The sequence below is a fragment of the Triticum aestivum genome, chromosome 2D, assembly GCF_018294505.1.
Source record: "Triticum aestivum cultivar Chinese Spring chromosome 2D, IWGSC CS RefSeq v2.1, whole genome shotgun sequence".
Classification (NCBI taxonomy): domain Eukaryota; kingdom Viridiplantae; phylum Streptophyta; class Magnoliopsida; order Poales; family Poaceae; genus Triticum; species Triticum aestivum.
The window spans coordinates 146850049-146864602 of NC_057799.1; the positions used below are offsets into that span (position 1 = coordinate 146850049).

Consider the following 14554-nt stretch of genomic DNA (forward strand, 5'->3'; position numbering starts at 1 on the left):
ATTAACATTGAGAAGATTAGTACCTAATGAGTGTGTCATAAACATCTTACCCAGTTGCATGAAACAATCAAGACAATGCAGAGGACCGTCCCTAAATTGTTAGCAAATAGTTCAAAACACAAATAGATTGCACAAATATAATGTCATAACTGAATTATTAACGACTCGAGATAGAATAAGGAAATGAATCATACACAACTAATCCTTAAAGTATGACAAATAGTAACCATGGGCATGGTTCTATAGCAGTATTACTATCTGTTTGTACCCATGAGACATGCATACAAGGTGTATTTGATTGGGAGTAGATGTATATCTCTAAAAAAATCATTAGTCTAGACGTGCATTGTACGTGGAAACTTACTAGTCGCTATTAAGGTAACACGCGATCGTTAGGGAGGCCGAGGGGGTTCTCGCCCCCTGAATCCGTCCCTGTCTCTCACACGGGATTATAATTGATGTTGCATGAGAAAATTGTTTTCATAGAACAACATGAATGTTTTCATCTATTACAAAAAAAGAAGAGAAGGAAAAAACCACACGAAAAGACAATGTTTCCATCATTTATGAAAAACTCTTTCATCACACGAGATAATGTTTCCATCGAACAACAATGTGGCATATGATATAAATATTGATTATGAGTGATTTAGGAGAAATTATCACTTATCGTGTAAAAAGGGAAAACTATTACTACTTAGTAGTAACAAGTCATGATTTACGAGATTTATTGCATACAAATCCATCATATGTTTCCTTCAAATTAGATGCATTTTTTTGGTGCATGGAAGATTTGAGTTGAGGAGGCAGTTAAGGAGCACAATTAGGTTGGAACTCGCTGCTCTCATTGTTAGTCCGTCGGTCCGTACATTAGATGGACAGAAAAACACTAATCTGATGAGGTCTCATGCAAACTACGTGAGAAACCAACAACAACTAGCTCCGTGTGAAGTTTCCCCTATTATATATAAATGTATCCATCCAAGGACATTTGCTCATGCACTCTATTTACCATATCAATTTTTATTTTACCTCTTCATTTTGTATAGTTATATTGAGACATTGGAGGAAACCAAGTTCATGTCCACAATGATTAACTCTAGTGCTTGATTTCAGTGGATGCTGGAGCATGCGAGGTGGATTGATAATGCCGTGCTAGGGAGCTATGGAACTGGCGCTGGCGCTGCACTCTGCCACGAGTGAGGTACGGAAAGTATGGGAACGGCTCCAATAGATGTGTCAGGCAATGCCCCGGTTGTTGAGGGAGGCACCTGATTCACTGCGAAGGTCATGACCACTCATTTCCCATGTTCATATAGAATGATCAATTAATGTACGACAGAGCAAGAATTTTTTGATTTACCGAAGCACATGTCTGGTAATATGAAGTTGTATATGTTTTTTTAGAAAGAAAGGGCTGCGCCCCTGTTCCATTTCATAGAAACGAAACAACAGAACCAAAGTATGTTACATCACGAGAGCTCACGACGGCCAGTAGGCACGCTGCCGCAGTAGAGCGTCACAAATATGGCAACGCAAAGCTTAGCAGCTAGACACTAACAAAAGTAAGAATTCAGTAGTGCTAGAGCACCATTACACATAGAGAAGCTACAGGCTCATAAGCCAAAAGGAACAGATCTAAAAGGAGTATCCCCGCCTCAGCCAGGATCTGGCCATAGCAACAGAGGAGGGCTTCTCGCTTTTGTCTCCAGCTTTTCCACAACCCACTCCAGTTTGCCTCTGGCACCTCCTGAGGAGAGGCACCCCCATGTAGACATATTTGATGTTGTTCTCCTCCAAATAGCCTGCAAACCAGGCCAACACACGTTATTGAAAACCATGTTGTTGCGAGTTTTCCAGATCGCCCACAGCCCAGCCGCGTGGACCGTGTTAATGGCAGCGAACTTATCTCCCCTGAGCCAGTACGAGGAGATAGACATCATATTTATGTCTTCACTCACTCCAGTAATGGCACATATGGCTTTCCAAAACTCAACAGCAACAACACAAGCGCTAAATAGATGAGAACAGGTTTCTTGCTCAGAGCAAAACACGCAAGTGAGATCACCCACCTCCTGTCTTTTGCTCAAGTTATCTCTGGTTAGAAGTTTATTATTAACCAAAAGCCAGAGAAAAATCTGAATCCTGGGGGGAATTTTAAGTTTCCAAACAGCAGGAGAAGTAGTAGGCAAGACCCCTCTAAAATTAATAAACTTATAAAAGGATTTGACTGTATACACCCCTTTAGAATTCACATTCCAAACAGGGGAGTCCTCCTCATCTACTAACCTAATGGAACTAGCAATTTCCATAAGTTCATACCAAATAGCTACCTGCTCTTGAGTGAAGCATCTTCTAAAAGTAAGTTTCAGATTATGGCCATCCCAAATTTTATCAATGGTGGCATTATGTTCATTAGCTAAATTGTACAGATCCCAATATTGGGTAGCCAAAGTAGCATTACCGAACCAGTGGTCCTCCCAGAACCGATTTCTCTTGCCATTACCAACCTTCCAAGAGAAGCCCAGTTTGGCAGCTTGTGCTGCCCAGATCACCCCATTCCAGAAAGGGGAGGCCCCAGCCGTAGAACAAGCAAAGATGTTACTGTTCTGAGGGTTATATTTGGAGTCAATGATATTCTTCCAAATTTTGCCCTCAGAGTTGTAGTATCTACTAATCCAAGAAGCTAGTAGGGCCAAATTCATATCTCCTATGTCACTAATACCAAAACCGCCAAACTCTTTCCTCATATTTATAGAGTTCCAGGCAGTTAAATGGTATTTGTGGTGACCTTCATAATCGTCCCAAAAGCAATGAGCTAATTGGGAGTTAATGAGTTTAATAGCCCATTTAGGAAATTTAATAAAGCCCATAAGATAGGTAGGGATACTGGCTAAGCAGGCTTGGACCAAGATAAGTCTCTTGCCAAAGGAGAGCAGTCTCCCCCTCCATCCAGCAGCTTTCTTGATGATCTTATCAACAGTGGGTTGCAGATCCTCCTTCCTAATTTTGCTAAAATGGAGGGGGGCACCCAAGTACTTGATAGGAAAAGTACTAATTTTACAACCCAGGGTTTGAGCGAAAACTATGGCCTCCTCCCTATCAATATTAATAGGGACGAGGTCACATTTGTGAAAATTGATCCTCATACCAGAGATCTGCTCAAAGCAAGATAAAAGCCATTTAAGGTTTTTGGCATGCTCTAAATTCTTATCTAGGAAGAGCAGGGTGTCATCAGCATATTGCATGCTAATGACTCCAGCAGGGTTTGAGGGAGGGAATACACCAGCAATTAAGTTTTTATTAGCAGTTGTAATCAAAATTCTAGTGAACATGTCAGTAACTAAATTAAACAGCAGGGAGAAATAGGGTCTCCTTGCCTTGCCCCCTTGCCAGCTATGAAATACTCACTGTTGGTGTCATTAATTCTGACACCAACAGACCCATTGCAGAGTAAGGATTCGATTTTATACATCCATATAGGGCCAAATCCTCTTTTCCTAAGCATTTTCAGGAGGAATTCTCTACTGATCATGTCATAGGCTTTTTCATAGTCTAGTTTAAAACAGAAACCATACATTTTGTTAGTGGCAACTGCATGGACTACTTCATGAGCAGCCACTATGCTTTCAGGGATAAATCTTCCTTTTAGGAAAGCAGTCTGGTTAGGAGAAATTAGAAAATTACAAACAGGGCCAAACCTATTGGTGGCACACTTGGCAAAAAATTTAAAACTGCAATTAATCATAGCTAAAGGCCTGAACCTATCCAGCTTAACATCATTAGGTTCTTTAGGCACTAAAGTAAGGAGGGAGAAATTGAGCCTGTATAAATCAAGATCTCCAGCCTCCCAATATCTAAACAGAGCAAACAGATCTCTTTTAATTAAATCCCAGTACTTTTGATAAAACGGGAAAGGGAAACCATCCGGCCCAGGTGCCCCTTCAGCATAAGAGCCAAAAACAGCAGCCTTAATCTCCTCCTGAGAGAAAGGATTTTCAAGCAAATTAAAGTGCTCCATAGAGAGCATACTATCATGATCCCAGAAGTCATCCATGAGATCAATGTCAATGGTAGGAACATAACCAAATAGATTTTTATAATAATATACAGCTATTTGAAGAATACCTTGGGTGTCCTCCATGGGACCTGAAGGGGTTTCTAGCATATCAATTTGCTTCTTCCTCCTCTTCTGATTCGCCACTGCTTTGAAATACCCAGTGTTATATTCACCCTCTAAAATCTCTTTCTCTCTGGACCTCTGTCTGGCCTTGATCTCTTCCCTTCTCCAAATTTCATTCAGCTCACCTGCAATATTTTTCATTTTGTTCTTAAAGTTAGGAGATAAAGGTTGAGATTCAGCCAGGATATCTAAACAATTATATTCAGCCACTAGTGCCTGCTTATGTCTATTCTGGTCTGCTTCATAATTAGCACACCAACCCTTAGCAGCTTTCCTAGTTGTCCTAATTTTAAATTTCCAGATGTCAATAGCCTTGGTGGCTTTGCACTCAGTGTTCCAAGCTTTGTGAATAACATCATCAAAACCAGGAATATTAAGCCACCATTTCTCAAATCTAAAGAATTTAGAAGTAGGGTTCGGGAGCCCAGATGTAGTATTTAACACCAGAGGAGTGTGGTCACTCCCTACTCTGGGTAGGGCTTTGATAGAAGCCCCAGGGAAAATCCCATCCCAATCTATAGTAACAAAAACTCTATCTAAAGTGGCCATAATCAAGTTATCTTGATTATTAGCCCAAGTATATCTTCTACCAGCATTTTTAATCTCAATGAGCCCAGACTTGTTGATCCAATCATTAAACAGATCAGCCCAATGTTGATTAATATTACCAGTGTTTTTCTCACTAGTGTCCCTAACTAGATTAAAGTCACCCCCCACAAGAGTAGGGCCTGACCAACTAGCAAGAACACTATTGAGTTCATTAAGAAAGTCTAGCTTGAACTCATCATATGCAGAACCATAAACAGAGATCAATCTCCATCTGGTATTATTATGTTTAAACTTTAAAATACAAGAAATGCAAAAGGTGCCTATATCACACTGTAAAATTTCAAAGCAATCCTCTTTAACACCTACTAGGACACCACCTGCAGTGCCATCAGCAGGCAGCCAGTTCCACACAAAACCACTTCTAGAATCTATGGCATCTAGCTGTGGGATGGTGAACCTGGCTTTTTTAGTCTCTGATAAACAAATAAAATCAGGGCTACAAGCTTTTATAAGCTCTTGCACTCTAGAATTCTTAGCAGGGCCATTAAGGCCTCTAATATTCTAGAAGGCGCCAATCATAGAGATTTATTAGAAAAAATCCTACTCCTAGTTGACACTTTTTTGTTCCTCTGGTGGGATACCTCCAACCAGGGAAGCTCTCCTTCCTCCCTATCTGAAATTGCTTTAGTGTTCGGAGGGGGGTGGTTTCCAGTGTCATTATTGTTACTAAAAGAAACCTCTCCATTAGCATCAGTGCTAGGAGGGGGGAACATTTCAGGGTTGTCTTTATGGAATTTCGACAACCTCTCAAGTTCTTTTTGTTTAATAATATTAATATTATTATTACAGCTACTAGGATCATTCCCAAGACTCAATCCGGACAAATTAGCATTGTGTAAAAGCATATCATTATCTAAGCAAGCAAAGGAATTAAGAGAAAGAGTTGCAGTGCTACCTTTGGATACTTCCAGGTTTTGCACTTTTTAATCTCTTGGGCCTTAGCTATAGAATTTTTCCCATCTCTCTTAATCTTGTTGCTCATCCTAGTGGCAACAATAGGGCCCCACTTACCTCTATCAGGCCTATGGGCCTGAGGCTTGGGAGCTGGGCACAAAAGAGTGGAAGTAGAGGGAGCCAGGGGATTGAAACCAATGCTAACTGTGCCATTCACAACAGATTCAAACTGCCCCAGCAGACTGTTACCACAGCCCACATAGCTGGGGTTTTTGGCAGCATCTAAGTAGCTTTTGGTAACAGGGGCCACCTGGCAGTTAGATAAAGTAGCAGAGCCCAGGGAGGATCTCACAACAGGAGTATGAGGATGGAGACAACCAACTCTGGTCTTAGATCCATTGGAGGTAGGGGTAGGTTTCCTGGCAAGCTGGTTACCATTGTCCTGCTCCATTTGTTCTCCAAGAAGATCATCATCACTATCCTTGTCCACCTCACTGTTCCTGTCAGCATTTTTATCCCCACTATTCCCACTAGGAGGACCAGGGGGCCCCCAGGGTGATTGTGAGAGGGAGAATCAGTGGCTACATCATCGTCAACCTCAAAGTTGAGTAGATATAGCTCTTGTTGGATTTCGACCAGTCTGTCTCTAGGAATCAGCTGAGGATCTCTAACTGCAACCTGAATTATAACAATCTCATAAAAACTCCTGAAGATTTCATGCCAATCAACATTGACAATGACACCTAGAGAAGAAGCAATTTGAGCAATAACTGGCCAAGAGCACCAGACAGGAGGAATACCAATGACATTAATCCAGACTTCTTTAAGAGAGTCATAGGGAGGTAGTTCACCATGCCAGTCTTTGAAGGAAATATTAACACCAGATTTCTTCAGATTGATGGATTTAAAAGCAACTAAGTCAGCAATCTTTTTATTGGGAGGAAATCTGACCAGGAACTGAGTATCATCATAAGCTCTGATCTGCCATGGCCAGTTGGTTTTCCACATGCTAGTAAAACATCTTTCTAATTCATCAGTAGTAATGTTCCCTTTTCCACAACAACTAGCCCAACATTACCAAAATTAAGCCAGTCACTGTCACTCTTGTCTCTAGTTTCAATGTGAAAGAATCCTAGACCATCGTTGGCACTCCCCCAGAATTGAGCAGCTGGGTATGGTTCATACCACTTGGGGCAAGCATCCATCTAATGTCCTGGGGTTTTGCAGATAAAACACACCTTGGGGATAGAGCACATTCCTACAAAGTGACTAGGAAGGCCACAGTTGTAGCAAATGGTGCCAATGTACTTAGAATCTACCATGAACTCCTCAAAATCAGTAGCACCCTGTCCAACAGCACTATCCATGGACCCAGCAGCAGCAGAAATAGTTTGCTTTTTGGCCCCTGCTCTGTTCTTCTTCTTGTTTTTTCCAGTTCCAACCTGGCCACTCCCTCCAGAAGCACTCCCAGCACTGACTGGTTGTTGAGGTTGTTGAAACTGAACAGGAAGATTTGCTGCATATAAGGGAAATGGAATTGTGGTTGCTGCATCCAGGGGGTCATTTGAGGGTATTGGAAGTTGGACGCAGAGAAACCAGGGTACATCTGGTTCATAGCTGGATGGATCATATTAGCAGAGCTGGACCCGATGGGGATGATAGGGGGTTTAGCGAAGATCGACAAGGGGGCCCTTGCTAGGTGGCTATAGGGGAAGGGTTGGGCTCAGGGGCACGGAGCGGAGGCGCAGCCACTGGCGGAGGGGCAGGTGGAGGGATAGGAGGCCGAACAACATCATTGCGACCACGGCCGCCTCCACTCCTACCTCCTCTGGGCCTAGTTTGTCCAGCTCCAGCCATCTTCCTAGCTACAGCAGCAAAGGGGACTTTGCCTGTCTTCTTCGACCAGAAATCTCGAGAGAAGCTAAATTGCTTAGGCTCGAAGAGGTGATCAGAGGGACCAGCAGGAAAACAATCGGCAGCCGAGAAATTTCCAGAGATGAATAAATCGCGACGGATCCAAACTAAGTTTTGGTTGCCATGGCGGCGAAGGGGGCGGCGATGAACCCTAGAAGTATGGGGATCGGGTCTGCCGTCGAGAGGGGAAATATAGGTCACTTGGCTGCCTGGAGCCCGCATCTCAGCGGTCAGGATCAAATTGGGTTGCATCGGACGGCTCTCAGGACCAGTGAGTCTGACACCGGGGCCCCGCCCCAAAATCCCCTTTCTCTGACCCCCAATCCTCACCGGAGAAGATACCACAAACGGCGGCGGCGACGTAGCACGCCATCGACTAGGAACCCGCCCAGCACCACAATAGCAATGAGTAAAATCAGAGGCTTGAAGATTACCAGAATTCGCAGTCATTGTTGGCCTTGTTCTCTTCAAATCTCGCCTCCGAACAAATTCGATCTCCTCCTCTGCGCTCTGAAGGTGAACCTCGCAACCATCGCCTTCCAATTCAGGATGAGCACGAGTCGAGCTCAATCCCGAATCGACGCCGGCGGCCAGGTTGAGATGTCTCGCAGCGGTGCACCGGATGGCACCACCCCCAGCAGGCCATCCCATCTCATCGATCTGCGGGGATCTTCTGATTTTGCCTCCGCCCTCGCCCATTGCACGTACGCCATCGACGTGGAGTGTGGGAGGGAGGCATACTCAGCCTCTCCGCCGCCGTCGCCTCGTCGTAGACTCGCCTCGCTAGGTTTCTCTGTTCCCCTTCTGCTCTCAAACGGCAAGCATCTGCATACCTTGTTGCCGCTGCTCTCGTATCTGGATCTCTTGCCGCCGCCACCGCCTGATCCGCTGCTTTCAACTCCTAGATCCAACAAATCCACGCCGCTGTGGCGGCGCGAATCCTTGCAGCCCATTCCACCCACCCCGGATCCCCCGTCGCCATGAGTATCGCCCGCGGGAGTGGTGAAATCAGTCTCACCAACTCTGCGCAGGCCTCCTGGGCTCGGGCGGGGGAAGGGGGAGGGGAAGGTGGAGTGGCCGCAGTCGCCGCATACAGTCTCCGCCGCCGTGGAGGCATCCCGCGGAGTCGGCGCAGCTAGATCTGTGGTGGGGGTTGTATATGTTATAGGAAGGACAGACTCAAAGTGCCTTGGTCGATTGATCGTGCTCCTTCTTGCAACGGCGGATGAATAACTCAAAGTGTTGGGTTTTTTTTTTTGCATAGTTTAAAGTGCTGTTTTCAATAGAATGAAATGCTGATGGCCTTGGTTCATCCATGCTCTTGGTCATTTTATTAACAGCTGCTCATGCTCTTGGTCTTTCTTTACCTTGTCTGAACTGTTTTGTCTTATTTTGGATCCTCGGCGAATTTGCCTTTCTCAAGGAGACCATATAGCCCATCAGAATTTTAATTCTTAGACTTTGACACTGGTGTTTATATTTTTCTGAAAGATGTGATGCATCTATGCGTATATGTGGGGTCTGCAATTGTACTGTTCAATTTCAAAAGAAAAAAAAGACAATAAAAAGGCTACGCAAGCCGTTTTTTTTCTTAGTTTCATGTACTTCACTAACAACAAAATGACGACGATCAGATTCGTACCGACCGGCCGGCATGCTCTCCATGAACTGCGCATCACCTCTTTCCCGCAGATGGCATGCCATTCGGTTTCGAGGCGCTATCGATGAGGACGAGGCCTGGACCTCAAGCTGTTTTACGTTACCAATCATGGCCTGGTGGTTCGGGTGGTTCGCCGCCCAACATCACGACGCGACTCCACCGCGACCCGCCGAGCGTACGTGGACGCCGCCGGCGCCAGGCATCGTCTTCTCTCGGCGAATGGAGCTGGGCCGCGGCGCGCACTCACGGTGGTCCATGGCACGGCACGGTCCCGGGCGTTCAAACTGCCCGGACTGGGGCAGCGGGTTGGAGTGGTTGATACGTGTGGCGGGAGATCGACGATTTACCGAGTTACCATTGACGGCCAGAGGGATGCCAAGTCCAAAGCCGCGCACACGGCCCTGGTGGCCTGGTATGCGGCAACTGCCACCCGTATTAGGCGCACGAGGTTTGCTCTCGCGTCGCGTGGTACTATTCTTGCAGTAGTTTCTTCCGTCCGTTTCCTCGCTTCTCCATCACACCCGTCGCAGCCGACCACCCGCCCACGCGTGGCCATCATCCTCGGCGCCTCCTCCTCCTCCACCACCTCCGCTCTCTACTTAATCCCGCCCCGCCACAGCTGCACCACTCGCGCACCCATCAGCACCAACCACCGTCCCCCCCGAGCCCCTCACCGCCACTAGCTGTGTGCTTAGTGGCTAACCTGCAGTGTGTCCCTCCCGTTCCGCTCGCCACCACCACACACCGCACGTACGTCCACTTGCTTCTTCTTCTTCCTCCCCGATGGCGGGGACGGGGGTGTTCGCGGACGTGCTGGACGGGGAGGTCTACAAGTACTACGCCGACGGGGAGTGGCGCGCGTCCGCCTCCGGCAAGACGGTCGCCATCGTCAACCCCACCACCCGCCAGACGCAGTACAGGGTGCAAGGTGCCGCGCTTGATCCTCCTGTAGCTTGTTTCTTCTTTCCGGCCACGAGAACCCAGCATGCGCTAGCTGCCTCTCAGGCACGGCTCCGAGAGCTAGTGTCAGTGTGACTGGCTGTGTGAGCAGCTAGTGTGCCTCCTGGTCTGGGGAAAAGGGCCTGAGATTGCTCTGCTCTGCTACCTGAAGTGATTGAATGCTTGACGGTGACTTGTTAGTGTCGTCGTTGAAATCTTTCGATACTTACGAAGCAAACATAAGTTTCATCGGTGCAACTAATACTGTACTCCGCGCGCACTCACCATTAGTTGTAGGAGTACGAAAGAATTGACCGATCCTGATAGGGCCTCCTGTCCCTTTCGATTCTTTACTGGCGCCAATTGAATGAACTTGGTGAGAATTTGTGATGGTAAATCAACTTTTGAACCTGACTTATGATTCGCTGAGCAATGTGGTCAGAAATCGTTCGAGACGGAGGTCCCATGGCAGGACCGCATATACCATATGAGAAAGAATCCATGTAGCATTTCTGCGTAGAATCGTATGACAAGATCCAGATTCCGAGAACTTTTGTCGCTGATGAATTTGGTTTGGCCGCCCTTGTCCAGCATGTACACAGGAGGAGGTGAACAAGGTGATGGACGCCGCCAAGGTGGCGCAGAAGGCGTGGGCGCGGACTCCGCTGTGGAAGCGCGCGGAGCTCCTCCACAAGGCGGCGGCCATCCTCAAGGAGCACAAGACCCCGATCGCCGAGTGTCTGGTCAAGGAGATCGCCAAGCCGGCCAAGGATGCCGTTTCTGAGGTCACCAGCGTTTGCACTGCCCATGTGGCCCCTTATAATTTGTTGCTGTGGTTGAAAATTGTGGTTGTTCTTCTTCTGATGCTAAGACACAAAAGATGCTTGGTTTGGTTTGATAGGTGGTGCGATCCGGCGATTTGGTGTCATACACGGCCGAGGAGGGTGTCCGGATACTGGGGGAGGGCAAGCTGCTGGTATCCGATAGCTTCCCCGGTAATGAGCGCAACAAGTACTGTTTGAGCTCCAAGGTACACCTGCATTTCAGTTATTTCACATGGCTCGTTGTGGGTAATTTTATTAGCCCTGGCATCTGATAAATCATGCGAGACGTGTGTGTGCTCTAATCCCACAACTGTTGATCTGTTCTCGTTTACGAAGAAATTGTCTGAATATAGAAGTATGAGCAGGTTACCCATCTTTCTTTCCTATAAATTGTCTGAATATATATGGCTTAAGCTTCTACACAAGCTTCCTTCTTCCCTGAATTGTACCGAATTCCCTACATTAATGATACGTCGATGTTATGTTGCTCTGCATCTCATGCCATCTCATTCATAAAGGTACCTCTTGGAGTAGTTTTGGCAATCCCACCATTTAACTATCCTGTCAACCTGGCGGTTTCTAAGATTGGCCCAGCGCTAATTGCTGGCAATTCTCTTGTGCTCAAGCCTCCGACTCAGGTATATGATTTTCATAGATACTTATTTTGTTACTGCATTTTCATTTTACTGAATCTTTTTTATCTGAATTCTGAAATGCTACTGTGCAAAATCAGGGCGCGGTGGCAGCCCTCCATATGGTACACTGCTTTCACCTGGCCGGTTTCCCAAAGGGCCTGATTAGTTGTGTTACTGGGAAAGGCTCTGAAATAGGTGATTTTCTCACAATGCACCCTGGAGTCAACTGCATAAGGTAAATAATGAGCTGCTTCTGCTTTTAACTTCGTATTTTCGACGAGACAAAAACTCATCTTTTTATTTGTTTCTTAGTTTCACGGGAGGTGATACCGGCATAGCCATTTCAAAGAAGGCCGGGATGGTCCCGCTTCAGATGGAGCTCGGAGGAAAAGATGCCTGCATTGTGCTGGAGGATGCAGACCTCGATCTAGTCGCGGCAAACATAGTAAAAGGAGGCTTCTCATACAGGTACTGAAATAAGAAAATTGGTTGTGTGGTAGTATTTCATAGGGCCAAACGACACGTCTTCCATACGATTTGATCCATTGGGCATCTGGAGTTGTTGAATTTATGGCCTGCCATTTCTTAGAAGAGTCACAAGCAACAACTGGAAATGGATATAACATCTTAGCTAACAGAACATATGTCATCCAAGTTGTGCCATGTATAACAGATAGTGGTGTCACATGCTTTTCCTTGGCTCACATAGTCACATGCTCCCATCCTCATGTCATCATAACTCATACTCCATATTGTGAATAGATAGAGTACTGTTCAGCGTTGTGCCTTTTTCTTTCAGTTTATGCTTGTGCTTTCTTTCTATCTTTCTTATCTTACTTATTTGCACCCATGGTGCTCCTTGAAGTTACACTCACATATGCCATGAACTTGTGATCAACACAGTGGCCAGAGGTGCACTGCAGTCAAAGTGGTTCTGATCATGGAAGCGGTTGCCGACACCGTGGTGGAGAAGGTCAACGCCAAGCTGGCAAAGCTGAAAGTGGGCCCACCAGAGGATGACAGTGATATCACCCCAGTTGTAACAGAATCCTCGGCAAATTTCATTGAAGGCTTGGTAATGGATGCCAAGGAGAAAGGGGCAACCTTTTGCCAAGAGTACAGGAGAGAAGGCAACCTTATCTGGCCGTTGCTGCTGGATCATGTCCGGCCTGACATGAGGATCGCCTGGGAGGAGCCTTTTGGCCCTGTCTTGCCCGTGATCAGGATCAACTCGGTTGAGGAAGGCATCCACCATTGCAACGCCAGCAACTTTGGGCTCCAGGTCTCTTTCTCTATTGTTGTGTCAACATATATATGTACCCTTAAGTTTTCTGAAGCTATTATGAATCTTGGATGCTCATTGTTTGTGGAATTCAGGGATGTGTGTTCACAAGAGACATCAACAAGGCAATCATGATCAGTGATGCAATGGAGAGTGGAACTGTGCAGATCAACTCCGCCCCGGCTCGAGGTCCGGACCATTTCCCCTTCCAGGTACCGTTTGCGCGACTCGACGTCGCCCTGGAATTGATCCGACAACGTCGTTTTCTCCTTCCAGTTGCTATATGATGTGATGTCTCTCTGGATTGCAGGGCCTGAAGGACAGTGGAATAGGATCCCAGGGGATAACGAACAGCATAAACATGATGACCAAGGTGAAGAGCACTGTCATAAACCTCCCATCTCCGTCCTACACCATGGGCTGAGACGTTCATGTACAGGAATCGGACGTTGTATAAGCACACGAGTACGGTGTAGAGAATTCAAAATGTTTTGTAACCACGTGAGATCTGGAGATCTGTATCTGTATGCTTCTGCATGTACCTTGGCTGTTTTACAGTAAAAATTAAGAAAATAAAACAAAACGAGAGCAAGCACGAATCTTGTTGCCTCTACTGTTCTGCGCGCTTCTCATAGACGATGAAATGCCGTAGAACCATGCAAGGAGGCCAATAAAAATTGTACTTAAATGCTGATGAAACTGGCAACTTTGCCCGGGAAACACACTTTTAAAAGGGTTAATTGGATAAATGCCACTCGAATTGTGGCGATTCCGAGAAATGCCATCGTAATTTCCAAACTTTGAAAAATGCCATTTCCAGTGGTATTTTTCAAAGTCTGCAATGGAGTTTTTCGAAGTTTGTAAAAATTGCAGTGGCATTTTTCAAAGTTTAGAAATTGCAGTGGCGTTTCTCGAAATCGCCACAATTCAAGTGGGCTGTATGTGTTAGAACACAAGTAAGTAACTATAGCAGCCTTTTGGGCCGTATGGTCTCTGGTGAACCCTGTCTGGTAGTTTTATCTGTAAAGTCAGGTGTACGCCTTTCCTTTAAAAGTAACTATAGCAGCCTATAGGGGTTATTGCCGACTCCCGCTATAAAGCGTCTCCTCGGGAGCTATGATTCGGGCGGAGTTAGGCCAACTCCAACTCCAATGCAGGGACACATTTGGTTTGTTCCTGTCCGTTTGGGTCCAAACATATAAATGTCATGGCCCAACGTGTGGCCTTGTATGCAAAATCCGTCTGCTGCGTGTTCGTCTCGACGCATTTTCGGCGCAAATTTGGGTTGGATTTGCGTCCAGATAGACACTGGACGGACGTGCAAGTGTCATCTTGGTGTTCGCCCTCCGCCAGCGTGTCATTCGGCCGACCACCTCCCCTCAAGCCCATTTAATCCAAGTGCGTGGAAAGGGCCCGCATGTAAGCTACCCAGCCACCCTACCGGGGTCCTTTTTAATGCCTAGCCTGTGCGCATGGACCAGCTAGTCCACTTCCACACACTTCCCTGCCCTCACGCGTCGGACAAACCCTAGGCTGCGCCGGCCGGCCACAATGATGTGGAAGTGGATACTGGGGAGGTCCGGGAAGCACGACCACGAGGCCAGGTCGTCGTCT

At 46.4% G+C, this 14554-nt stretch overlaps 2 protein-coding genes across 2 annotated transcripts; one reads left to right on the forward strand and one right to left on the reverse strand.

The window, feature by feature from the left end:
* Positions 1-1203: 1203 nt before the first annotated feature.
* Positions 1204-8859, reverse strand: LOC123052268 (uncharacterized). Its single transcript, XM_044475391.1, has 3 exons — positions 8035-8859; positions 4129-4308; positions 1204-1805 (listed from the first exon to the last, which is right to left on the reverse strand). Exons 1-3 carry the CDS (start codon positions 8297-8299, stop codon positions 1639-1641), a joined length of 612 nt encoding a protein of 203 aa, XP_044331326.1. The 5' UTR covers positions 8300-8859; the 3' UTR covers positions 1204-1638.
* Positions 8860-9728: 869 nt separating this feature from the next.
* GAPN (NADP-dependent glyceraldehyde-3-phosphate dehydrogenase-like) lies at positions 9729-13539 on the forward strand. The gene is made up of 9 exons (NM_001405844.1): positions 9729-10188; positions 10791-10984; positions 11101-11229; positions 11542-11661; positions 11757-11893; positions 11971-12126; positions 12562-12940; positions 13036-13152; positions 13251-13539. Exons 1-9 carry the CDS (start codon positions 10044-10046, stop codon positions 13362-13364), a joined length of 1491 nt encoding a protein of 496 aa, NP_001392773.1. The 5' UTR covers positions 9729-10043; the 3' UTR covers positions 13365-13539.
* Positions 13540-14554: the final 1015 nt, after the last annotated feature.

Coding starts and splice junctions, on each gene's coding strand:
- LOC123052268 (XM_044475391.1), bottom strand. CDS start 8,299: ATGGGCGAGGGCGGAGGCAAAATCAGAAGATCCCCGCAGATCGATGAG. Junction 4,309..8,034: donor AACAATGACTGCGAATTCTG/GTAATCTTCAAG, acceptor AAAATATTGCAG/GTGAGCTGAATGAAATTTGG. Junction 1,806..4,128: donor TCCCATGGAGGACACCCAAG/GTATTCTTCAAA, acceptor CCTGGTTTGCAG/GCTATTTGGAGGAGAACAAC.
- GAPN (NM_001405844.1), top strand. CDS start 10,044: ATGGCGGGGACGGGGGTGTTCGCGGACGTGCTGGACGGGGAGGTCTAC. Junction 10,189..10,790: donor GACGCAGTACAGGGTGCAAG/GTGCCGCGCTTG, acceptor GCCCTTGTCCAG/CATGTACACAGGAGGAGGTG. Junction 12,941..13,035: donor CCAGCAACTTTGGGCTCCAG/GTCTCTTTCTCT, acceptor TGTGGAATTCAG/GGATGTGTGTTCACAAGAGA.